This window comes from Vipera ursinii (genome assembly GCF_947247035.1).
Source record: "Vipera ursinii genome assembly, chromosome: 2".
Taxonomy (NCBI): Eukaryota; Metazoa; Chordata; class Lepidosauria; order Squamata; family Viperidae; genus Vipera; species Vipera ursinii.
In genome coordinates, this window is record NC_139513.1 from 157,325,527 (window position 1) to 157,351,076 (window position 25,550).

General features: G+C 41.7%; 1 protein-coding gene across 2 annotated transcripts in view; it reads left to right on the top strand.

Moving 5' to 3' along the window:
* The window catches only part of LPAR2 (lysophosphatidic acid receptor 2), a 31,679-nt gene extending 8,191 nt beyond the window's left edge, over positions 1 to 23,488 (top strand). For both annotated transcript variants that reach the window (XM_083354001.1, XM_083354002.1), the window contains exons 2-4: positions 10,500 to 10,584; positions 11,040 to 11,791; positions 21,497 to 23,488. In XM_083354001.1, the coding sequence (XP_083210127.1) occupies positions 11,059 to 11,791; positions 21,497 to 21,798 (1,035 nt within the window). In that variant the 5' untranslated portion in view covers positions 10,500 to 10,584; positions 11,040 to 11,058 and the 3' untranslated portion in view covers positions 21,799 to 23,488. The remainder of the gene's footprint in view (positions 1 to 10,499; positions 10,585 to 11,039; positions 11,792 to 21,496) is intronic.
* The last annotated feature ends 2,062 nt before the right edge of the window (positions 23,489 to 25,550 follow it).

Here is a 25,550-nt window from a genome sequence, read left to right on the forward strand (position 1 = left end):
GGATGGGTGGGTGCTCCAATATTCATATAAATTAATTATATATTAATTGTCTCATGCCTTTCTGGAAATGACTCGCTGCTGGAAAAGTTGTTAAGTTGAGAAATACAGGTTTGTGTTTCCAGCTTCTGACCTCACCTTTACTATTATGCATGATTTTGGACTTACTGCATATTTTTTTTAGCCTACACGATCTAACCTTCTGTGAAATGAAAGCTCATCGCCCTTCTTGGTCTTAGATTTAAATTCTTCAGCAAATTCTTCACATTTTGGTATTTTTGCTTTGTTTCTCTATGACAGGGACGCATGGGCCGGATGCATCATAGCGAAACCGCGCCTACCTCATTGCCGGCAATGGCAAAAAAGTCGTGATACATTGCGACACGTCACGTGACGTTGCAAGTTTGACACCCCTGCTCTATGACGTACACTGGTTGGGGTTTGTTGTGTTCACTGGGATTGGCATTTTGCTTTCCCATCCTAAAAGGATGGCTAGAGACCCCCTACAAAGCAAAAGCCATGAGTAGGATAAAAAAAAGATTTTGATTTTTATCCTGGAGGTTTGTCATTTCTTCACCACTACATTAATGGAAAAGGTAGTAAGGAAGGAAAGAAAATTTCTGGGAAGAATCTTAGTCACTCATCTCTCCTTTCTTTCAGTTTGAATTGGTGGCATTGGCCCATCAGAAGGACCCTTTGGAGCAGGGGTGTCAAACTCAATTTCATTGAGGGCCGCATCAGCATTGTAGTTGCCCTCAGGGGGCCGGGTGGGTGTGGCCTGGGTGGGTATGGCCTACTGGGTGGGCGTGGCTAGAGTGCGTATGGCCTACTGGGTGGGCATGGCCAGCTCTACATCGTTCGCATCAAGGGTGCCTAGGGGGGCCTGGGCAGGAGTGGGACAGATCTGAGGGTCTCTGGCAGAAGGAGGGTCTCTGGGCCAGGGCCAAGGCAGTGGGGGCCGTTCCCTCACTGTTTCCAGGATGGCTTCGTGGGCCGGATCTGGCCCCCGGGCCTTGTGTTTGACACGTCTGCTTTGGAGTAAAAAGAAAGTCATTAGATGACTGGTTTAAGAAAAAAAAATCCCTTGTCCGTTCAATATTAAGTTAAACGTAAATCTGTCTACCTCACCAAACCCAAGCTTTACTTGCATCCCTTTGACAACTGCAGTCATTATGACATCACTGAAAAAACTAACCAATTATAATTTCTCTTTTGCCAAGAAAAGCCAGTTTTATGATTTGCGTCTAGCATTATTACATTGCCATTGGGAAGATCTACCTTTCCTCCATTGGTATCTTCCAGAAGTGCTGGGACTGCTGGAGGGTGCCAATAATAACCCATCTGGTCCTTTCTAGTTATTTTCATCATAACTTACTCAGCACTTTAAAAACAAAACAATCAGTTGCTGTAAAGCAGGGGTGTCAAACTGCTGGCCCACGAGCCGGTTGCATCATGCAGAGGCCGCGCCCACCCCAGCTCTGGCAATGCAAAAAAAGTTGTGGCACGTCACGTGATGCAGCGAGTTTGACACACGTGCTGTAAAGTAATCATTGCTGCTCTTCTGAAAGGGTGTTGTAGTACATTGCAGAGCCTGCCAAAGAAAAAGCCCAAATAAAGAAGATGTCTAAAGAAAATTCAGTGCTATCTAGCCAGTGGCCATTAGGTAATTTCAGATTCCAGACTTAATTATGTTTCAGTGCATCTTTAGAGGGCAGTGAGCATTGCTTCAAAGGTGTGTAATGTCCTAATGCTTGGCACATGCCGCACACTTCTATACAAAAAGTGAATAAGATGCATTATAGGAGCTTTTTCCCCTTTAATTAGAGTGAGATGCCTGCTGAGATGTTGACTCTTAAGGGACACGAAAAGGCAGCAGATTTTGTTAGTTAAGAGCCCTGATCTGTATTGTCAGGGTGCTTGTTCTCCAGGTTATGGCAAGCCTGCTTTTGTAATAGGCCTTCCTTTTGGGTGAGATGGCATGCATCATTGAGATCTGGGTGGGTGTGGTGTACCATTTTGGAAACATGCCTACTTGGGTTTCAGGTTTGGCATCAGCTGAAACTCCAGGACACGGCTGGGGAGAAAGAGCAGCTAATGCCATTTGGCCAGCAGTGAGGGCTTCTACAGGCACTGCGCTGCATTATTACGTGAAATTATTATCTCTGAGTTAAAGTTAAATTTGGGGGACATATACAAATGACACCACCCGCGACATACCGATTTTGTGCACTGGTGGGGTGGAATTGTCAACTTAAGAGTACGGTATGTCCTTGTAAATTTTAACAGCTTTATTCACCAGAATTTAATTCTGAAAATGTTCTTTTGTATAGAGATAAAGTGAGGAAAAAAGGTTTCCTGGGGAAAATTGTGGCAGTGATCCAAAAAATAAGGAACCATCTGATCAATACAATTTGTAAATGGCTATGGAAACACTCTGAGCAGTTTGATGTCACCGATACCATTTAGATCAGACATGTCAAACACAAGGCCCGGGGGCCGGATCCGGCCCGCGAAGTGGTTTCATGTGGCCCGCGAAGCCATCCTGGAAACAGTGAGGGAACGGCCCCCACTGCCTTGGCCCTGGCCCAGAGACCCTCTTTCTGCCAGAGACCCTCAGATCTGTCCCACTCCTGCCCAGGCCCTCATAGGCACCCTTGATGCAAACGATGTAGAGCTGGCCATGCCCACCCAGTAGGCCATACGCACTCTAGCCATGCCCACCCAGTAAGCCATGCCCACCCTGGCCATACCCACCCGGCCCCCTGAGGGCAACCGCAATGTTGATGTGGCCCTCAATGAAATTGATTTTGACACCCCTGATTTAGATGCAATCATTGTGAGAATCCTGTTGCACTTTTCACATTATAGCATATTCTCTTCACTTTCTGTAGGGCAGTGGTTCTCAGCCTGTGGCCCATGGACCCCTGGGGGTCCGCGTTGTCATCATGGGGGATCCACGAAGGCTTGAAGAAATGCTATGATTTAAATCTTAAGTCTTGGTGGCCCGTGACCATGGTCCGTGGCCACAAAAGGTATTTAAAAGGGGTCTGTGGTGAAGAAAAGCTTGAAAACCATTGCTCTAGGGGAAACTGTGAACTTGCTTGAGCCCTGCCCTTTCAGTCTTACATTTATAATAATCTGTATATTTCTGGACAGTCAAAACAGTTATGCAATGTTCTCCAACGATACCTTTGCAAAAAAATAAAAAATAAAAGATCTAATCCAGTTGCACAGAAGAATTCCTGAGGTTAAGCATCTTGTTTTCGTCTTCCATTTGTTTACATGCTATGTTATTTCACAATTACCAAATATACTTTCATAGCCTAATTAGTTCATCCAGAGCTCAGGCAACTCAGCAGAGCCAGCCAGATGCCAAGGGAGAATTTGAATAAACAGATTCCGGGATGACTTTGGGGATGACTCCTATTACCCAATACGAATGTATCATCCTCCTGGGCAAAGGAAAGAAATTGCAATTGCAGGTAGTCCTCAACTTATAACCATTCATTTAGTGACCGTTCAAAGTTACAACACCACTGGAAAAAGTGACTCCTGATCATTTTTCATACTTCCTACCATTGCAGCATCCTCATGGTCACAAGATCAAAATTTGGACGCTTGACAACTGGCATGTATCTATGATGGTTGCAATGTCTCGAGGTCACGTGATCATCTTTTGCAATCTTTTGACAAGCAAAGTCAATGGGGAAGCCAGATTCCCTTTACATCCGTGTTACTAACATAACAACTGCACTGATTCACTTAACAACTGTGGTAAGACAGATTGTAAAATGGGGCAAAACTCACTTAACCGTCTTGCTTAGCAATGGAAATTTTGGAGTTAATGGTCGTAAGTCGAGGACAAGCTGTATAGCAGGGATAATGGAAAATACATATGTATCTTTCAAATATTCTCTTAAAGATGTCATGTTCAAACTGGAACCATCCAGATGTTCTGGATTTGAAATGCAATGTATCCTGAAACATAGGAAGAACTGCTTTAAAGAAGATGGGAAAAGGTGCCTCTTTTGATTGCCCTCCATTTTATAATCGCAACAAACTTGCGTGGTAGGACACACTGAAAAAAAGCCTCAGGTTGTTTGGGATGAATTTAGTGCAGAGTTACTGAACTCCTATTGACGCCAGAAGTTGGGTTCTCGCATTCTGCTAAGCCAAAATTATGCTTTTCAAGCTACATTTGCTAAGTTCATGCAACATCAGATCCAAAGAAACGCATTGTGGTTTAATGTACTGTGTGAACCAAGCAAGTGGGTGTTTCAGTTAAATCACAGTTTAAACCCAGGAATCTGAAACTTCAATCAATACAGTACACCATTTAGCCTTGGAAGCATTTAAAATATATATCAGTATCCCGGAACTCCCAAGATTTTTTTAATAAAAATTTTTGTTGTTAGCTTTTGGCTTCCTACTTTAGCATTCCAATCCCCCATGATGATAAGGACATCATTTTTTGGTGTTAGTTCTATAAGGTGCTGTAGGGCTTCATAGAACCGGTCAATTTCATCCTCTTCAGCATTGGTGGTTGGGGCATAGACTTGGACTACTGTGATATTGAATGGTTTGCCTTGGATTCGAACTGAGATCATTCTGTCATTTTGAGGATTGTATCCCAGTATTGCTTTTCCTACTCTTTTATTGACTATGAAGGCTACTCCATTTCTTTTGAGGGATTCTTGCCCGCAGTAGTATACCTGATGGTCATCTGAATTAAATTCACCCATTCCTGTCCATTTTAGTTCGCTGATACCTAAGATGTCGATGTTTAGTCTTGTCATCTCTTGTTTGACCACGTCCAGCTTTCCTTGATTCATGGATCTTACATTCCAGGTTCCTATGGAGAACAAATCTTTGCAGCATCGGACTTTCCTTTCACCACCAGACATATCCACAGCTGAGCATCCTTTCGGCTTTGGCCCAGTTGCTTCATTCTTTCTGGCGCTACTAGTACTAGCCCTCTGCTCTTCCCCAGTAGCATATTGGACGCCTTCCGACCTGAGGGGCTCATCTTCCAGCGTCATCATTTTGCCTTTTGGTACTGTCCATAGGGTTTTCATGGCAAAGATACTGGAGTGGGTTGCCATTTCCTTCTCCAGTGGATCACGTTTTGTCAGAACTGTCTGCTATGACCTTTCCGTCTTGGGTGGCCCTGCACGGCATAGCTTCATTGAATTATGCAAGCCCCTTCGCCACAACAAGGCAGTAATCCATGAAGGGGAATGAAAAATACCTCCCCCATATTAACATTTTAAACTCTTCTACCGGTATCTGCTTATTATCACTTTGAAATTATTTTTAGTTTGCCTTTGTCTTATCTGTACTTGATAGCAAATACTCAGCAAATTTTTGACTCTCTATTATAAAGCAAACAATAAATTTTACCTGAGTTTCTGGTGATGTGTCACTCTTTATATTTCTTGCAACTAGGCTATCTATACACATGGGGTCAGGACTGATGGATGCCTAAAAGGATTAAATGGAGAGCTATGACTAAGTATGGGAGAAGGACGCCACCTGAATTTCTTTTGTGTTACAGAGGAACCTCTGAGGACCTCTGAGTTTTCAGAAATGGGTTTGGGTTATAATGATTTGTAGAACCATTTGTTATGGGTAGAGGTGATATTCAGTCTATAGATGGGGTACAATCCAGGGGTGTTTCATTCTGTGTTTCAGAACATTTAATTTGTAAATGATATAAATTATTTCTCCAGAGAAAAAAGAGCTGGTAGAGGTTTTGCTCTCAGACATTTGGGGGATTCTCGAGTGTCATCCTTGTTCTGAGCAATTGTGCAAAGTACAAATAGTCCTCGATTTACAACAGTTCATTTAGTGACCGGAGTTCAAACATCCCTGAAAAAAAGTGACTTACGACCCATTTTCCCCATGGTCACGTGATCAAAATCCAGAGGCTTGCAACTGGTTCATATTTATGCCTCTTGCAGTGTCCTGGGATCATGTGATCGTGTTTAGTGATCTTCTGACAAGCAAAGTCAATGGGTAAACCAGACTCACTTAACAAATGTCTTATTGACAATTGCAGTGATTCACTTAACAACTGTGGCAAGAAAGGTCGTAAAATGGGCCCAAACCTCACTTAACAAATATCTTGGCAACATAAATTTTGGGCTCAATTGTGGTCATAAGTTGAGGACTACCGGTAGTTGCTTTTACTTGGTTCCTCCAGCTAACTAGTGTGACTAAATTATGGACTTTACATCCTGAGATCCTTGACTTTCCTAGTCATCTAGACTGATACAAGATTATCAAATTCGATGCTAATAATTCAGTACTTCGACAAAGTCTGGAACTGGAATATTCAGGGTCATAGATCTGGATCGTAATCATGGGCTTTGTCTGGTCCTACTTTAGTTCCAGAAAACTAATTTATTCAGTAAATCATGGTTACAAAAATGTTGGCTTAGCAAGGAGCATGAATTCAGTTGTAGATTTCTCATATCCATATAGAAATCACACTTAGCTAAGTGTTCTCCAGTCTGAAATTAGACTACAGTTTGTCGACATTCTTAGCCAAGGAGAACTCTGGCCAAAACCTTATACCTAGTTTTTGCAATAGCAGCATTCCATTTGCATGTTTTGCACCCTTTGAGACTTTTAACAGGCATCTGTCTTAGAGTTACTAACTTGTAGTGAGTGCCAGTAAAAGGGTAAGGGGGGTTGCAGCTGGAAATACATGAAAATGAATTGGAATCGCCGTTTCGTTACAGTGTGATAAACAAAACTTGCAGCAGTATTGTTGTTTTTTTTTAAATATATTTTCTGAGTAAGAGCAGCTGTGGTTACAGAAAATCTTTTAACATCTCCATCTCCTACATATCCAGTTTAGGGAGGAAATATTTCTGAGGAAGGGTTTCTTATCAGATATGGGCAATTTTCCCCCAGCTTGGCTTCTGTCTTATCCCAAGGGTTCTGCATCTTCAGCAAAACTTAGTGGGTGAAGTGAAGGCTAGTGTGATACTCCCGGTTATTCCTCATCTCCTATCAGCTTCTCATTTCTGCAAACCATATCCTTCTGTTCGTGTGCTTCCCTAGTATTACTTCAAATCTGAAGATTTTGGCCTAAAGTGGAAAACATTTTGTCTAGTTGATTCCTTCTCAACACAGATTAGATATTTATGCAAATTTGCAGATTGGTTTACAGTTTTGATTATGAGACAGAATATTGTAGAAAGAAAAGAGTTATGTTGCAACCATTGAGTAAGACATAAATTTATAATTTGGACTTATAATTGCTGTACAGAAGATAGAAGCTCTATCTTTTTTCTTCCCCCCCCCCCTTTCTTGCACTTTTAGCTTTCTCTTTGGTTTCTTTTTTTTCTTTTCTTTATGTTATTTTATTTTATTTTAATTCCATTTATATCCCGCCCTTCTCCGAAGACTCAGGGCGGCTTACAAGCTTAGCAGTAGCCTTCATTCTATGTATATGCCTGCTTATTAGGGCTTTCACACACACCCCAAGCGGCATTATTACAAAGTCAGCTTAATTGCCCCCAACAATCTGGGTCCCCATTTTACCTACCTCGGAAGGATAGAAGGCTGAGTCAACCTTGAGCCTGGTGGGATGCGAACCTGCACTAATTGCAGGCAGCTGGTGTTACTTAAGGAGGCATTAGTTTTTCTCTTTTTAAAAGAAATAGCTATGGGTTTTGAGTTGTTTGTATGTCTATCATATACTAGGAAATAAAGCTGTACAGCACTTTGCATTATGCTAAAAACTGCTTTGGAGAATATGGGTGAGTGCATATTATAGGACTTCACTGCAACAGTTTAAATGTGTTTTTTCCCCCAGGATCTTGCTGTAGCTGCAGAGAACAACCATGCATCTCATAAAAGTTGTAGCTGTTTTAAGGAAATTTAAATAATACTATGAGTACTTTTGTGCGTTTCAAATTACCTTTTGATCTTCAAGTCTGAAATGCTGCATACTCGGAATATTTAAAGCATGGTCCTAATGGATTTAATTTCTGCATTAAAATATGAGTTTTATAATTATATCAGTAAGGTCCTTCCTTCCTTCCTTCCTTCCTTCCTTCCTTCCTTCCTTCCTTCCTTCCTTCCTTCCTTCCTTCCTTCCTTCCTTCCTTCCTCCATAATTTTACAGGACCTGCTAAATCACAGGCAGAAGGGTGTTGAGAGAGGCCATCTGGTCTGTTTACAGTTCAAATGTTTCTCTGGTCTCTACCCTTTTAGCCCATGTACTTTTAGATATTCCTTTTTAGGTGTAAATGGATATATTTTGGGCATTTACATCCTGCAATTTTATTATATCCCCAAAGTAGAAACCGCTCGTTGTTTTTTCTTTTTCTTCGTAATGAAAGCTGAGATTCTTAGAAGCTGACATTATAAGAGGACCACGTTAGAAGGAGTCTGGTAGCGCCTTTTGGGACTGACCAACCCCCCCCCCCAAACAAACAACCCTTTACCAGACTTTAAAACACCATGAAGCTTATTTTTGCTTTAATTGCTTAATTCCCCCCAAAATCAAAGGGTTTCAGGCAATCTCAGAAGGCCTTAACAAATACAGTGGGCTTTTAACCCATTGTAATTGCTAATTAATCAGATGCTGGCAATCCTTCTTGGGAAAAATGCATGTAAACTGCATCTACATAACCAAACTACTTCCATCCTTGTTCCCATCTCAATTCTAATTTAAATCTTACCTTAGTCTAGCCACTCTATGCATTTGATGATGAGCTATAGCTCTTGGCAGTTTATAACCTTTAATAAAAACAGTTATAACTGAAAAAGGTGCCAACTGACTCCTTATCATATTTCAGATAAGTAGTTTTCTACTACTTTCCTGGTTCAAGCAGCTTTCTTTATAGCCTACAGTAGTCAATTTTTAAATTTGCAGGTATGGTGCAAATGTATGCAGTGGAGTTTGCTCACATCAATGCCTATCCACAATAGCCTACACCACGGGTTGACCAACCAGGGGTGCTCGCACCCCCTGGGGGTGCAAGGCAATATTCCAGGGGGTATGAAAACCTGGGTTTTCAAAGTTATAGTGTATGTGCATAATTCGTTGCCATTATTTGGAACTTTTGTAAGGGGTGCAAGAATATATCAGAAGCATTCTAGGGGTGCAGGATTGGGAACCTCTGGGTTACACTATGTTGTTGACATAAATGCTGTTATTTCTCCAGTCTTTTAATGTGCGCAAAGTATTGTTGAGGATCTAGCATCAGACTTGGAAAAATTTGAGAAAGAAAGAGAAATCTTACTCAGAGCTGTTGCAAAATGCTTGATAGCTAAGAAAGCATAGAAAACAAATTGGTGTTAAAATGTGTGTGCAAAGAAGGCAGCACTATGCCTAGCTTTGCTCCTCTTAGCTTTACTGTGCATCTCTGCCAAAGCATAGTAACATACCCAATTTCTAACTGCAATTAACTAAATCTGCATTACTTATTCTGAACACAAATGTGTGTGTGTGTGTGTGTTTACATATTATATTCCATTGCATTCCTGCTTGTAACTCCTTGAGCTAATACTATATGGAATGTAATAAGCGTGATATGCATATACCCCATACTCCATTAGGCATTTGTCCATAAAAACTAATTCTATTACTTTCATTATTAAATAAGTAACAGAATAAGATATAGTACATCATTCAAACATTACTAGGAGAGACAGGATAGAACCAAATCCAACTACAAAATGAAGTAGGAAATGTACTGGCTAATTTATGCATGGTTGTAATAATTAATCATCGTAGTATCTTTCTCAGGGTCTAATTTGTTTTTCCTAAATTCCTCTCCTAACAAGATTACTTTTTCTTAGGAAACAACATGAAACCCACTACCATCCTCTTTTTCTTTTTACCTAATTTACTCCATTGCCTCTTCCAAAGATCAAATTGTTTCCAGGCCTTAAAAATAACTGAATTTTGGTGCAAGACGTGTGTATACTTATTAACCTGGTTATATCTGTGGAGAAGATTTAAATGGGAAGATGGAAAGCAAAGGCATGGAACTATATTTAACGATTCATTCTTCTGCACAACTATGGTCAAACCATGACTAGTAAACTTCTTGAGCTAATGATACATTTCTGTATAAACAGATTTTTAAAACTTGGTCTTGTACAATGTATTAGAATATAGAAGAGACTGAATTTTAACTGTCACATTTCCTTGTACCATTTTATAGGAGGGGTTGAGTTTTACACCTCTGGCAAAAAGCTGTGCAAGTTAATTCAGGTTTTATGACTGATCACTGAGCACTTATGCTGGGTCAGAACAATGTTACTACCACACCATCTTAATTTCATTCTAGTTGCTTTTCTGAAAACCAGAAAGTAAGAGGAAGAGAAAACAGTGGGTTCTAGGTTTTCTAGAACATGTGTCCCAGATCTAAGAAGGTGGAAGACCTCTAAACGATTAGATTTGTGGGTTTCTACCAATATTGTTAACATCAGCCTAATGAGAGAAATTTCTTGTTTATTTTCTCTTTTGCTCTCTGTAGGTCACCGGCAATGTTGCTGTTTTTATCCTGACAAATAAGAAGCTTTTGTAAACAACAACAACAACAAGCCTTGGACAGAGCAGAGGTATGTAACCTGGCACTTTCCAGAATCTTTAGGCTACAGCACCCACCATTCCTTACTACTAGCCTTGCTAATTGGAGATACATAATAGGAGAGTATTGGATTTCCTTTCTCTAATTACATACAAGGAAGATGTCTACTATTTGTGAAGTGGGTGTTCTTTAAGATCATTCTCAACTGTTGGTAGAAGAGAATGTCTTTAGTTGTTTATCTTCAGTGAATTGGGACACGTGGTAATAATTGTATCAGAGGAATGCTTAATGGTTGGGACTTTCTTAAGTTGAAGTTTGGCGAGTGAATTAAGTCCAAGGTGGGCAGAGAGCTTGACATTAGCTAGACATGTCTCTTATTCTCTCTTTAAAGGTTGTGTAAACAAAAGACTTCATTTCTCCCTATCTTCTGTTCTCTCTTTAAAGGCTCTGATTGTGTCATTTGGTTTCTCCCTCTCTCCCAATCAGGACTTGACTGCTTGAAAAGATGACTGTGTGCTATTATAATATGACAGTAGAGTTCTTCTATAACAACAGTGGAAAAGAGCTATTCCATGAATGGAGGCCCAAGGATATCTTGGTGGTTGCCCTTGGCTTGACAGTCAGCATCATTGTACTGCTGACCAATTTGTTGGTCATCACAGCCATTGTTATCAACAAGCGATTCCACTATCCTATCTATTACCTCTTGGGGAATCTGGCTGCAGCTGATCTTTTTGCTGGGATTGCATACATGTTCCTGATGTTCCACACTGGGCCAAGGACAGCTAAACTCTCTCTGAAGACTTGGTTTATCAGGCAGAGCCTCTTGGACACCAGCCTGACTGCCTCGGTTGTCAACCTTTTGGCCATTGCAGTGGAGCGTCACCAGACAATTTTCACCATGCAGCTCCATAGCAAGATGTCCAACCAGAGGGTAATTATTCTCATTGGCTGCATCTGGATAACAGCCTTGCTACTGGGTCTTATCCCTTCATACGGCTGGCATTGCTTGTGTCAGCTGAATGATTGCTCTACGATGGCTCCTCTCTACAGTCGCAGATATTTGACCTTCTGGGCACTTTCCAATCTCTTTATTTTCCTCATTATGGTGGTTGTCTATACTCACATTTTCATCTACGTCAAGCGGAAGATGGCTCAGATGTCTAAGCATACTACATTTCACCCACGCTACAAGGAAACTATGATCAACCTCATCAAGACGGTCATCATTATCCTCAGTAAGTAAAAGTACCAAGTCCCTACCCTACTTTATATATCGCCTCACTTCTCACCTCTTAGGAATTTCATCAACATCATCTAACTCTGATTTTTTTTCAGTTGTCTCCTTCCTCCCAATTTGTTCCTTGGTGTATTAGTTTTGCAATTCAGTCCTCCTTCATTCTCTCTAAATGATCACACTCTTGTATTCAATTCCATAGATGTCATTCTTGACCTTGTATGTTCTTGTTTACCACACTGTTCTTAAATAACTCCTTCCAAACCCAGACCTTCCATATAACACAGTGTTCTTATATTCAGCCAGTTAGCTTAGAAGGCACATACCAGTAGATAAAGGAGTATTCCTCCTTCAGGGTTGGTTTTTACGAGAACAGGATGTTTGGGACAACATCAATAGGAGCAGAGCTAGCATTTTCTCTTCACATGTCATCCTAGACGCGATGATGGTTTTGAGAATGCCAGAAGACAGCTACATAAGAACATAACTGTCTTGTTTTGTGTTTTTTTTAATGGAAATACTGGGGACTGAAACAAGAACTTCCATATTTAAAAGATGTAATCCCATCAAGGCATTTTGGAAAAAAATGGTTGATGTTTGGAATCTTTTGAGCAAATAACTTGAGATTCAAAGCCAAGCTAGAAGTAATCGGAACAACCGGCTTTTATAGTTCAGTAAATCTGCTTTATTTTTTTTTCCCCTTTCATTTTGTTATTTGAATGGATTGTTCTGCTGTGCACAAGAAAAGCAGCAGGAGGCTGTTTTGCCTTAGCTGAAGTTATAGGGAACTGAGCCATATTCTAGCTGATAATTGCTCAAGCTGTATCATTCCCTGAGGACTAAGAGACAGCCAGAAGAATGCAGGGGGTTGTTCCCTCTGTTTTGATGAGCTGTCTTGGCTTTGTGTAGACGTATGTGAAGGTGTGACAAGGTTCCTGCTGGGAGAGAGGATGGAGGAGGAATGCATAACTAGACCAGAGGGCAAATTAACATCGTTTCTCAAATGGAAACCTGAACTGTTCTTTCTTTTGCTGTGGATGGATGGATGAATGAATGAAGGAATGTGCTTTTCTTAGCGATCTGCATGTGAACAAGGAAAAAAAAAGGTCTGTATTGTTTTTTGAGTATGGCAGCTTTGGGGCTTGCTTGGGCTGATTAGTCTTTTTAACATTGGAGAGTTTCAGTCCTAGCTCCAGTTTCATTTTGGGGTTATTAAGTAAACTGTTCCTCAACGGCAAACTCTCCAGCTATGACAGTTTGTGTGTGGCAGTCTGACCGCCACATTACTGCTGCCAGCTTCAAAGACATTCAAATAGGTATTTCAAAGAGGAACTGGTATTTTTAAGGTGAGGCCAGCCAGTATGTGCTAGTTGTGCGGCTCCAGATTGTCCCTTGACATCAAGCCCATTTATCCAAGTCGCAGTAGCTGTGATAGCTACTACAGTTGTAGGGTCTATCATCTGCCCCATCACGCAAGACGTTGCTTTCAGATCTAAAGGTCTGTGGTTTTGCTTTATTGCTGTTCTTACTTAGTGCCGTCTACAGTGTGTTTAGGCCGTGATAGCGTTGCCTTATTAGGCCATACTATCTCCAGTAAGAGGGACGCGGTGGCTCAGTGGGTTAGGACGCTGAGCTTGTCGATCAGAAGGTCGGCAGTTTGGCGGGTCGAATCCCGAGTGCCGCGTAACAGAGTGAGCGCCTGTTACTCGTCCCAGCTTCTGCCAACCTAGCAGTACAAAAGCACGTAAAAATGCAAGTAGAAAAGTAGGGACCACTACGGTGGGAAGGTAACAGCGTTCCGTGCGCCTTTGGCGTCTAGTCATGCCGGCCACATGACCACGGAAGACGTCCTCGGACAAGCGCTGGCTCTTGGGCTTTGAAACGGAGATGAGCACCGGCCCCTAGAGTCGGAAACGACTAGCACACACGTGCGGGGGAACCTTTACCTTTACCTTTTATCTCCAGTAAGTAAAATCAAGAAGTAAAAGCAAATTTCCCCTAGCATTTATGATTCACAGTGTTTACTGTTGTTCAAAAAAATACCTGAATAATAAACTAGACAATTAAGGAAGAATTGACATTTAGAAGAATACAAGAAGCTGGGTTTACATGTACAGATGCTGGAAAGTGATATGATTTTTTTGGGGGGGGGTTATATAAGCTCAGACGTTTTTATTTAACCGTGGCTTCTGAATTGGTGTGCTGTGTGAACTGAGCTACCCTGGTTCAGTGCGATACATGAATTCAGTCAGGGTATGGTGCTGTTCAAAAAGTACTGCGCTTTGTTTAAGAACAGGCAGAATTATGTGGCTTCTTCATCCATTCATAGAAATTAATAGCAGTTGTGGTAGATGGAAGCCTCCACTCTGCGTGATATACAGCAGAATGGACCATAGATGCCGCACGGCAGAATTTGTTATTTTGAAAATACTCTTTCCATAAACTTTTACAATAATTGCATGTCTTTTGATCCCTAAATGGTGACCACTTAACTATGGTTTATTGTTAAATTCATTTTATAAACTGTAATTTCAGGTTGGATTTCTATAAACCATCATTAAAATTAACCATATTTTTTTTCATTTTGTACACAATACTAAATTGTGGTTGGTTAAAAGCAGGAGCATTTCTGAAGTCATTGCAGCTGCATCAGCAGAATAGAGAGTTGATGAACAGCAGAAGATCAGCAGAATAGAGATCTGATGAACTTTTAGAAGAGGGGACTCTTCTAAAACACGAACACCAAAATATAGTTTAGCGTTGCATGAAAATAGAGGGTGCCTTGAAATAAAGACAAAAGTCAGCAGCATGAAATATCTAGAAAGGTTACTGAGATGTCAGCAAGAGGTGGTCATTTTTGTGTATGCTTGGATTCCTTTGTGTAAATGCACATACTGTATATTGATACTGCAGCTTTTACCAGATGCAGTGTTTTATATCTTCAATAAAAGCTTGATCTACCGTATTTTCCGGCGTATAAGACGACTTTTTAACCCATGAAAATCACCTCAAAAGTTGGGGGGTCATCTTATACGCCCAGTCGTCTTATACGCCGGAAAATCAGCGTCTGGCGGGAGCCGGCAGGGCAGTCCTGCACATGCGCACACTCCCCGGCTGCTCTGTGGGCTCCCGCCAGACGTCAGCCTGCCCTGCTTCCTCCACAGTGAGAGGGGAAGGCGTGCCTTCCCAGGCTCGCTGATTTTCCGGCGTATAAGACGAAAAATCTTGAAAATCATCTCAAAAGTTGGGGGGTCGTCTTATACGCCCAGTCGTCTTCTACGCCGGAAAATATGGTACTTTTTATACAGGGAAGGGTATCCCAATATGAACAGGCAGAATCACTGTATGACACGAGCAACTATGCAGAGGTGTTTAAATAAACAAACGGGTCCTCTTCATAATAAGCATTTTTTTTCTTTTGAAAATGCCCATCCTGCTCACAAATATACTTTGGTTTATTTATTTTGCAATAGATAAGATTAAGAGTGCATCGTAGTTTCATGGGCCATTACATTTATGAAGCATTTTTGCAAGTGTGTTATTTAGCCTTTATGCGGTGGCGATTAAATACCAAATTGAATTTTGTTTCTTCCAAAGTTAACCCTGTAAAGAGGTAGATAGAAACGGTGAGAAAAGGAGTTGATAGTCTGGGTTTTCCTTTTGGTTTTTTTTTTTTTTTCAGTTTTGGAGCAGCTTGTACAAAAATTGGCAGGTGAAACGTTCCACTGTTTGGAAAATTTTAACTCTTTATGAGGTTACTGTGTAAAAGTCTTGGACTAAAAGTAGATCATAGGCTTTGACTCTGACAGGGGGGGGGTTCAGCAGTGACTTCCTCTGATCTTCCAGAGCAAGTCCCTTCTTGGTGCCTACAGTGCTACAGAATGGATTGATAGATGTCCATCTAACCTTCTAAAGCAGACATGTCAAACACAAGGCCTGGGGGCCGGATCCGGCCCGCGAAGTGGTTTCATGGGAAGCCATCCTGGAAACAGTGAGGGAACGGCCCCCACTGCCTTGGCCCTGGCCCAGAGACCCTCCTCCTGCCAGAGACCCTCAGATCTGTCCCAATCCTGCCCAGGCCCCCATAGGCACTCTTGATGCAAATGATGTAGAGCTGGCCATGCCCACCCAGTAGGCCATACGCACTCTAGCCACGCCCACCCAGTAGGCCACGCCCACCCGGCCCCTTGAGGGCAACCGCAATGCTGATGCGGCCCTCAATAAAATTGAGTTTGACACCCCTGTTCTAAAGGTTGCATGGCTATCAGTATGATTTGTTCCACAAGTGTTTTATCAAGGCTATATTTCATAAACGACAAGGATGTATGAGGGGAAAGAAAAACCTTTATCTTGATGGGAATGGTGGGGGTGGGGGGACTACTAGCACTGCAAAAGTCCCGGCACTTTTCTTGGCAAAGTATTTTTCAGAAGTGGTTTGTCATTGCTTCCTTCCTAGGGCTGAGAGAAAGTGAGTGGCCCAGCTGACTTTCTTCCCAAGGCACGACTAGAACATGTGGTCTCCCAGTTTCCAGCCTGGTGCCTTAACCAGTACACCAGACTTAACTTATTCCATATATATATCAGATCCTTTTTTATTATTTCTGCAAATGTAGGTTCTATTCAGACTTCCTGACACTTTTGTTTGGAACGTGGCTCAAGATCCCAAAGGAAACAAACTCACTTGGAATTCCAGTAACAAAGTTTTATTTTTATTTTATTTTTTTTAAAAAAAGCATTTGGAAAGGCTTGGTGAGCTGAAACACATGTAGGAGTCCAGCCACACCTTAAACAGCTGTTTGACACATTTTTATATCCTACCCCCGACACAGATTCCCCCCTCCCCTATCGCACTCAACACCCCTTCCCCAGTCATCCGATAACTACTCGGGACCGCCTAAAACCACTATGTTCCAGGAAGCCCCTTCATGCACATCCTATCTATCACCATCTAATTTTCTATTAACAAAGCTCAATTCTTATAATTATCACTACATTTGTTTGCGGTTATACCTTTGCTACCTTAAGCTCTAAACCTTATCCTTAATTTTTATGTTTCCTCTACTTGCGGTCTCAGTTAGCTAGCAACTTCTGCTTTTCTTACTTGTATGTAATTTACTTGTCTGAATTTATGACTTTCAGGTGGCTTCTATTGACCTTTAGACTCATTAAAAATTTCTGATTAATAATATAGTCCTTTCACTTTCTTTTTGGACGTAGAATCTTTATAATAGGAAATACTCAAAAATAAACTCCTCCCCAAAAGGGTTAACTCTACCTTATTGTAACAAGGGCAATTTTACTTAAAAAAATAGTATACAGCATTTTTAAAGAGTAAAGAACAGTGAAAGAACCACATAGTTCATAGTAAGACTAGTTGAGATAAGCTCATTGGATATAATTCCTGCAGGCTGTAATGCTATTTGGGGGGAGGCGATACAGCAGGGTTGTCAAACTCTCCACGTCTGGTGACATATCACGACTTTTTCCCCAATTGCTGGAGCTGGGGTGGTCACGGTTTCGGCATGACGCATCCAGCTCGCAGGCCGGCAGTTTGACACCCCTGCTATACAGGGATCATTCAGTTTCTCGGTTTTTCATATTTTCCCCTGCAAGGCTGGAAAAAGAATACTCCTACTTGGAGAGAAGAGTGCATCCCACCTTGGACTCAGGAGCCTTCAAGACCTGACCAACGGATGGAAAATCATTGACCCCATTGGCTAAGAACTCTAGTGTATTTGTCTTCATCCTAATTTGTTGAAAAATTTATGGCGGCCTTGAATCTGGCTTAAAAGGTTTCTCAACCTTCAATAAACTAGTATAGGGGGAAAATATCCTTTTCTTGCTTTGCTAGGATTGAGTTGCATGGCTACGGAAGGTTTAAAACAGGGGTCCTCAAACTTGGCCCTTTTAGGACTTGTGGACTTCAACTCCCAGAATTCCTCAGCCAGGCACGCTGGCTGAGGAATTCTGGGAGTTGAAGTCCACAAGTCCTAAAAGGGCCAAGTTTGAAAACCCCTGGTTTAAAATATCCAGCACTGGAGTTCTCCATGATTATTTTTTGCCTAAGCGAATTGGCAGTTCATATCTGCCAGTAATCTTCCTGAACTCAATAAGATTGCTTTCAGCTGTACTATCCTATTAATAAAGTAGTAAATAAATTGTATATGGATTTTAATAATTAAAAACGTGAACAGGATATAATGCTATAACAGATTGAATGATAGGTATTGAAGTGTTTCCAGAACAAACTGAATCTAAGAGTTTTTCAACAAGAGGGTCTGTCTTCTCCACTAATGAGCTTCCTTTGAGACTTCCTGGTCTTCTTGAAGGTTCTCGAGTCCCAGGTCTTCCACGAACTTCTGGTAGATAAAAACTTTCTAGGGCGCATTCCATAATTCAGTCAGAGCATCTCTTTTACAGATAGTCACCGACTTGCAACCAGAATATCTGTTGCTAGGCAAAGGGGTTGTGTAAAGTGAGTCACATCCAATTTTGCAAACTTTCTTGCCAGGATTGTTAAGTGAATCACTGCAGTTGTTAAGTGAATCACTGCAATTGTTAAGTGAATCGCATAGTCGTTAAATGAATCAAGCTGCTCGGTTGATTTTGCTTGGTGAAAGCCACCTGGGAAGGTCGCGAATAGCAGTCACGTGACCCTGGAACCCTGCAACCATCATAAATATATACTGGTTGCCAAATGTCCAAATGTTGATCACGTGATTGTGGGGATGCTGCACTGGTTATAAGTCACTTTTTAAATTCCCACTGTAACTTCAAACGGTCACCGATTGTAAGTCAAGGACAACCTGTAATCGTTTAAAGCCCTCCATAAGTTTTGATGATGCTGGTACCAATAAAGAGTTTATAGGAATTTGTTCAGTGGAAGGAAATCCCCTCCAGTCTGTGGGTGCTGATTAATGTTTGGGGTCTTGCTCCTTTAGGGGGAGCTTAAAAGCATTTTCCATTGATGGAGCAGAGCCTCTGGAATATCTTCTCGTTAGAGGTCAGCCTATAGATATTGTCTGCCTTCTGGGGGAAAAATTGAAAGCTTTTCTAGAGGGCTTTTGGGGTCTCGCTTACATTTTTGCTGGATTATTCTGTTTTATTCTTGTAAGCTGTCTTGTGATTGGGCCTGGATATAAATCTAACTAATAAAGTAAATATGTTTCCACAACCGCTTTAGGAAAACCAGAATTCCTCAAAGGCCAAAGGCCAGATCACTCCAATCTGTGTCTTATAGAGATACGCCCAACTGTCTTTTAGAACTGCTTGATAGCTCTGGAAAGGTGACTCCTGAGTGGTCTCCCTTTGGGAAGCAGATGAAATAGAAGCAGCCCAGGGTGGCTTTGTGAAATGAGCGATTGTAGCTTATACTAGCATTAGGGGCAAGGCCACTGTAGGTGTGTAGGGTTGAATTGCATAATGAATTTGAAGCTTAAGCACAACGAGGACAAGTAAGAATAGAGGAATGAACAGCCACGTGTAGCTGTATTACTCAACTTCGTATGGTGTTTGATTCAATATGCTTTTCTAAAAGAAGGAGTTAAGAGCAAGTGAAGATAAAAGATGGAAAATTGAATGCTTTCTTTTTAAAAAAAAAGAAACCTCTACAGGTAGTCCTTGGCATACAACTGTAATGGAGCCTGTCCGTGTGACTGACCCAATTTTGCAACCTTTTTTTGTTGTTGAGAAAATGTGCATTTTAGCAATCAGCACTGAAATAATATACCAGCAGTAAAACATCTTGCGCCTGCCATTTCTAATATTTCATATAAATCTAGTATTTTTCTTCTGCTAAAATTCTTATGGCTGCATATCCATTATTGTGTCTAAATTGTGCGTGATATGGCCTGTTTCTGAGTCATAGCTCACCACAAGATTATAAAGAAAGCCCAGCAAAGACTCTGAACTAGCTGCTCAAATCCTTATTGCTCATCCTATCCAAGGTCCAGGAGGAAGAAGCTAAAGGGTCCACGGTCACGTTTGGCCCATAAAATTCTGGTTCTCCTCTCATAGCTCAGAAGAACGTTTAAAGCTGGAGCCAATTGGCTTTTGTGGTAGCTAGAGTGCTGCCAAGTGTTAAGCTGTTCCTCTAGATACAACTCTATTTTTAAAATATATCTCTTCATAGATTTTGTTAGTGTTCAGGAATCAAACAAAACGTGCACATGGAAAGGAACGGGGAATGCACACTGACACACTCATGAAATGTGTCCTTGTGTGCCACCCAGAGAGACCGAGAGTGAGTTTGGTGGCCATATAAATTTTCTTAATAAAATAGGTTTCTCTCCTTATAGGAAAATAAGGAGAAGGTGTGATTAATGAACATAGTTTTGATTTGCATTATGGGAACATACCAAGAGCCCTGATGGATCATGCTACATGCCTGTGTAATCCAGCATCCTCTCTTATACTTTTTTATACATTATGGAAAAATAATACTCAATTTTAGCTATTGCTCCCTAGAGGTGGATATTTAAGGCTGTCCTGCCTTAATTTTGGAAATAGCATATGAGAGCTACTAGCTCTCGATAGTCTAACATAAATTTTGACTGATTCATTCATTATGTGCCATCAATTCATTGGTGACACTAAGCAACCACATAGTTTTCTCCATACAGATCTATCCCTGACCTGTTTTTTTCAGGTTTTCAACGTTGCACCTATCATCACTGCAGTCCCCTTTTAGAACTTTCTAAATTGATGGCTATAGGACTGAATTTCATGGTTTCATCAGAAGCTGGGGGGACAAGAGCTTTTTTGTATTGATTCTGAATTTTCTCAAGAAGGAAGTGGTTTCACATTCTACTAGTATGAGCAAAAAAGTTTCTCGCCCACGTTTTCCCTGGAACTCATATTGCATCACTTTCTTACATTGTCCACCTCCATGTTAGTAACACGGTTGTTAAATGTATCTGGCTTTCCCAATGACTTTGCTTGTCAGAAGGTCACAGATGGTAATCAAATATGACTCCAGGATATTGCAACCGTCACTAGTATGAGTCAGTTGCCAAAAACCTCTGAATTTTGAGCATGTGACGGTGGGAATGCTGCAACCGTCATAAGTGTGCAAAATGGTCATAAATCACTTTTTTTCAATCCTGTTGTAACTTTGAATGGTTACTAAATGAACTGTTGTAAGTCGAGGACTATCTGTATTGTTGTGGGGCAAATAGGAGGAGAAAGGAGTATTAATTAGGTAGGTTTGTTGCCTTAAGCTATTTATATTTTTTTAAAAAATCCAGAAATAATTAAAAAAACCCATGTGTGATAGTCTTTTAAACTGTTTTGGTTGTCTGTTTTGGAAGAATAATAGGTGGAAGTGCCAGAATATATATTCTTTCTTCCTTTGAAGAGGGACTCTGCCTCCTTGGATCCAGGCCTAAATCTTTGCCTCCAGCTAATCTCTCCTCCTTTTCTGGAAACAAAGTCTAACCTAGTACTGTATTTCCTGATAGGCTGTGACTAGAGCTTCCAGAATCCCCATCCAGCACTGAAGCTGTAATATCTATATTATCTGAAGGGGTTAGGCTGTGGAAGCCATGAATCAGGTAATGTAGTTAGCAATGAATCTTCAGCATTCAGAACAGGTTGGCAGCAGCTGCGTCTTCACATCCCTCTCCTTGGCGAATGTGCAGCTGCTTAAAGCCTTGAATTGCCGTGGATTTATTTTATTTTTTTCATAGGTTCCTCTCTCTTGTCTTAGGTGCCTTCGTGATTTGCTGGACGCCAGGGCAGGTGGTTCTTCTGCTGGACGGCCTTGGCTGCAAGAGCTGCAACGTGTTGGCAGTGGAGAAATACTTCCTGTTGCTGGCAGAGATCAATTCACTCATCAATGCCATCATCTACTCCTATCGGGACAATGAGATGCGAAGCACCTTCCGGAAGATCCTTTGCTTTGCTTGCTACAGGATGCCGAAGTACTCCCCTGCTTCAATGAAATCTAGCACCATGGAGCATCGGATCCTGTCTCAGAACGGGCATCCAGTGATGGACTCCACGCTTTAACCTTGCAGTCTCAGGTTGCTCTCTGCCGATTGTCTGAAGCTGCTTGTTTGGATCTGCAGGTGACCCTTTTGTACGAAACTAGTAACCAAAACCTACAGTGGCTACAGCAGGACTGGACAGTTTTATTATCTGTGGACTGCTTGGGGATAGAGGGCTGCATTCTTGATCTATAGCTCCATGCTGCAACGGTGTGGGTGAGACCTAGCAGAAGCTGTTGTACTGAAATTCTTGTTGACTGATATCTGGAATACAGTGACTTGTCGGTCAGCTGAGCTACGGAATTAGTGCATTTGGCCTGCTACAGGCTTGAGAGACACTTTAAACACTCTGCTGCGTTGAGAACCAGTTCAGAATTGGTTTCCATCACAGCTTCTTAAAGGCTTGCTTTTTCTCCTTCCGCAGGCTAACAAGTAGAGCTTGCTCTTATCTGCCACAAAACCGTGGGGTGGCCCCTTAAGATAATCTTTATTTGCTTCTTAAACACAAATATTTGGCCAAACTTTACAAACTGGTGGGACAAAAATACTGAGGCACGTGTGTATGCATTCTCGTGAACTGCGTGTTTTTTTTTTAACCGCTGTGCTGTTTTAGTTGAGGGATTTATCTTCCGCCGTATCAAAGCACATCCCTGAAACACTTCTGTGAAGGATGAAGAATCTTTCTCCTGGCTTTTTCAGTTGCTACTTGCTTTTATGTTAGCATGGCTTCTTTTTGAAAATGCAAAACCTATACTGTGTTTTCTGTACTGAACCCTTAAGAATTTGTTGCAAACTGAATGAGCTATTCTGCTAAACTTTTATTCCCCCCCCCCCATCTGTATAACTCAGGGAGATTTGAAATCAAGATTAACAAAGTACCAGATTTACCGAACTCCAAGGTAAATTTTAGGCAGTGAGAAGAATTATACTAACTCGGATCTGATAGCACAACAGATGTATGAAATAATTCAATGCATAAAGACCACTTTTTAACTTACCGTTTGATGCTCAAAGGTGTTGTGATACAGTTTAGAGGTAACCACTAAAGCACAATTTAATCTTTCAGGTAACCTTTCCAGCCATGGTTGATTATGTTCACATTTCCTTCTCTGTGGAAAAAAAAATTATGTCTGTATTTTTGATATTCAGGTGCAGTGTCCATACGGATTGTATCTGCTCACTGGGTTGTCATTTCACAGAGATTAGCTGTGGCAGCATGTGCTGTTTAGGAAATTGTTAAACAACATCTTCTGGGGCCTTGAAATGTTCCATGGCAGATGTTCCATATTATATTCCTCTATGGTCACAGGATGGGGGCTTCTTCTCTCAGGCATTGATTGAGCTCTAGGGCTTAATGTTAGGGGTCCCAAATCTGGGCTAAAAAAATCCAGTTAATCATTAAGATGACAGCAAAGAATTTTTTGTACGTCTTTGTTGCCATCTAGCGATGGTCTAGATTTTTGCCATCTAAATTGGCTATTTGAGGTAGGTCTCCCAAACTGACATTCCTGAAAGAAAGTACCTCAGAGATTCTGACAAGAGCCAGACATCTGAAACAAGAAATCTGTATATCTCAGTGACCGAAATATTAACATCTCTGTATTTATAACCATGTACTGACTCTCAAAAAGCGCCCAGTGCCACCATACAGTGGCTGACTTTATGCTATGTTATACTTTTACCATGGTTTAATGAATAAACAGTTAGCTGGGCTTTCAGCCTTAAACCTTGTTTTAGAAATAAGACTGGCTTAACGAGTTTTTTTTTGGGGGGGGGACTGGTTTGGGCTTAGAAAAAAACTGCTCTTAGAGTGGCAAACATGGCCTTAGTCCCAGCTACTGATGTCATTCGTTGGACCTCTGTGACTGGGATAGGGGTGAATAACAGCGCTTAACTATGTTCCTGTTCCGAATTCTGACAGAACAATGGGAGAGTTTTCCTGACCTTCCATGTTCATTCCTTTCCTTTAAGTGCAAGTTGAAGCTCACTCCTCTTCAGCATTTTGCTGTTTGGTCATTGTTGTTTATCTTTTTCTATACTGCTTAATGTGATAATCTGACTCAAAACCCAGCTATCTTCCCCCGCTCTATTTGTCCATAGAATTATTCAAACTCTTAAAATAACCAAGAAGAATTTCATCCCTCCATTGATAACAGTTAGCCTATATTTGTGCATAATGTGGTCTTTTGTTAAGTACAGGCAGAAGCTTATTTTTGTTAAACATCTCTCCCCCCCCCCCAGCGTGGCTTTTGAATGACTAGTGAAGAAGGTTATCAGCTAACCAGAAAAAAAAAAAACCCTGAGCTGTTCATGTATCTTTGTGTGCCAGCAATTGCAAGATGTTTCATGGCCTTAAACAGTTTTTCCCAGTGCTTTTTTTGTAAAAGAAAAAGGTGCCGGAACTCACACTTGTCATACAACCCGCCTTGCCTACCCTACAAGGTTCCATCCCAAAAAAGGTGCCGGAACTCCGTTCTGAGCGTTCTGTGAGAAAAAAAGCCCTGGTTTTTCCTAACCTGGTTCTTTCTGGATATAGTCAGACTACACCCGTGTTGCTGGCTGGACATGTTGGGAATGACAACTGTTACACACTTGGACAACACACCTTAAGGCAGGGGTCAGCAACCTGAAACAGTGAAAGAGCCACTCGGAACTGGTTCCCTCACAAAAGGAAAAACTGGGAGCCGCAAAAAATGTGTGCAGAACAGGGTTTGACTGAAGAGTGGAGCCAAGGCGAGATATGCACCTACCCTGCATATTTGAATTAATTGGTTGAACTTTTTTAGTCCCACTTTTTTGGGGGGGGACTACACATGGCAGAGGACTGGGAGCCGCAGGAGACGGCTGAAAGAGCCACATGTGGCTCTGGAGCCACGGGTTGCAGACCTGTGCCTTAAGGAAAGCTAGCCTAGAACCAGTTATGCTCATCTGCCTTGTTCCTTTCTTTCCTCTGTTGCCTCTTCCTTCATATCTCTTGCATTTCCCCCTAGTATGAGGTCCCTTGTTGTTGGACTGCTTGGAGACAGAAAGTTATGTGCAATATATCACGTGTGAAAAAGAGGCAGCTGGGCAGTTTTAACATGCTGCATCTGAACTCTCAAGACAGGGCTTTTCAACCTTTTCACCCATTGTACCACTTTTAGGATATGGCAACATCCGAGTACCACCAGTCGCCTAGCAAGGTGTCAAAAACTTGAGGACAAAAAAAAAAGGAGAAAAGTGATGAAGTACAGGTAATCCTCGACTTACAACAGTTCGCTTAGTGACTGTTCAAAGTTACAATGGCACTGAAAAAAGTGCCCCCCATGCCACAGCTGAGCAGTACACCTGCCTGCTTGCCTGGTGGCATTCTTCCTCCTGTCCGAGGTTTTCATTGTGGTGAGCATTTCTGTTGAGGATTGGCAGCGGGGGTGGGGTGGGGGGTGTTTGGTTTTTATTACCCCCCCTCTGCTGGGTGGTTGCAGCAGGTTTTGGTCACTTCACATGACCTTGGGACACTGTGACCGTCATAAATATGAATCAGTTGCCAAGCATCTGAATGTAAATCACAAGACCCTGGGGATGCTGCAACATTCCAGATGATCTGCGCTTCTTCTGGGCTCAGCAGAAGCGCCAGGATCAGTGCTGCTTTCCAGCTGATCTGCGCTTCTTCTGGGCTCAGCAGAAGCACCAGGATCAGTGCTGAGCTCCAGCTGGAACCTGGTGCTGATCCTGGCATTTCCACTGAACCCTCACAGCACCGATCAGCTGGAAAGTGGCAGTGATCCTGGAGCT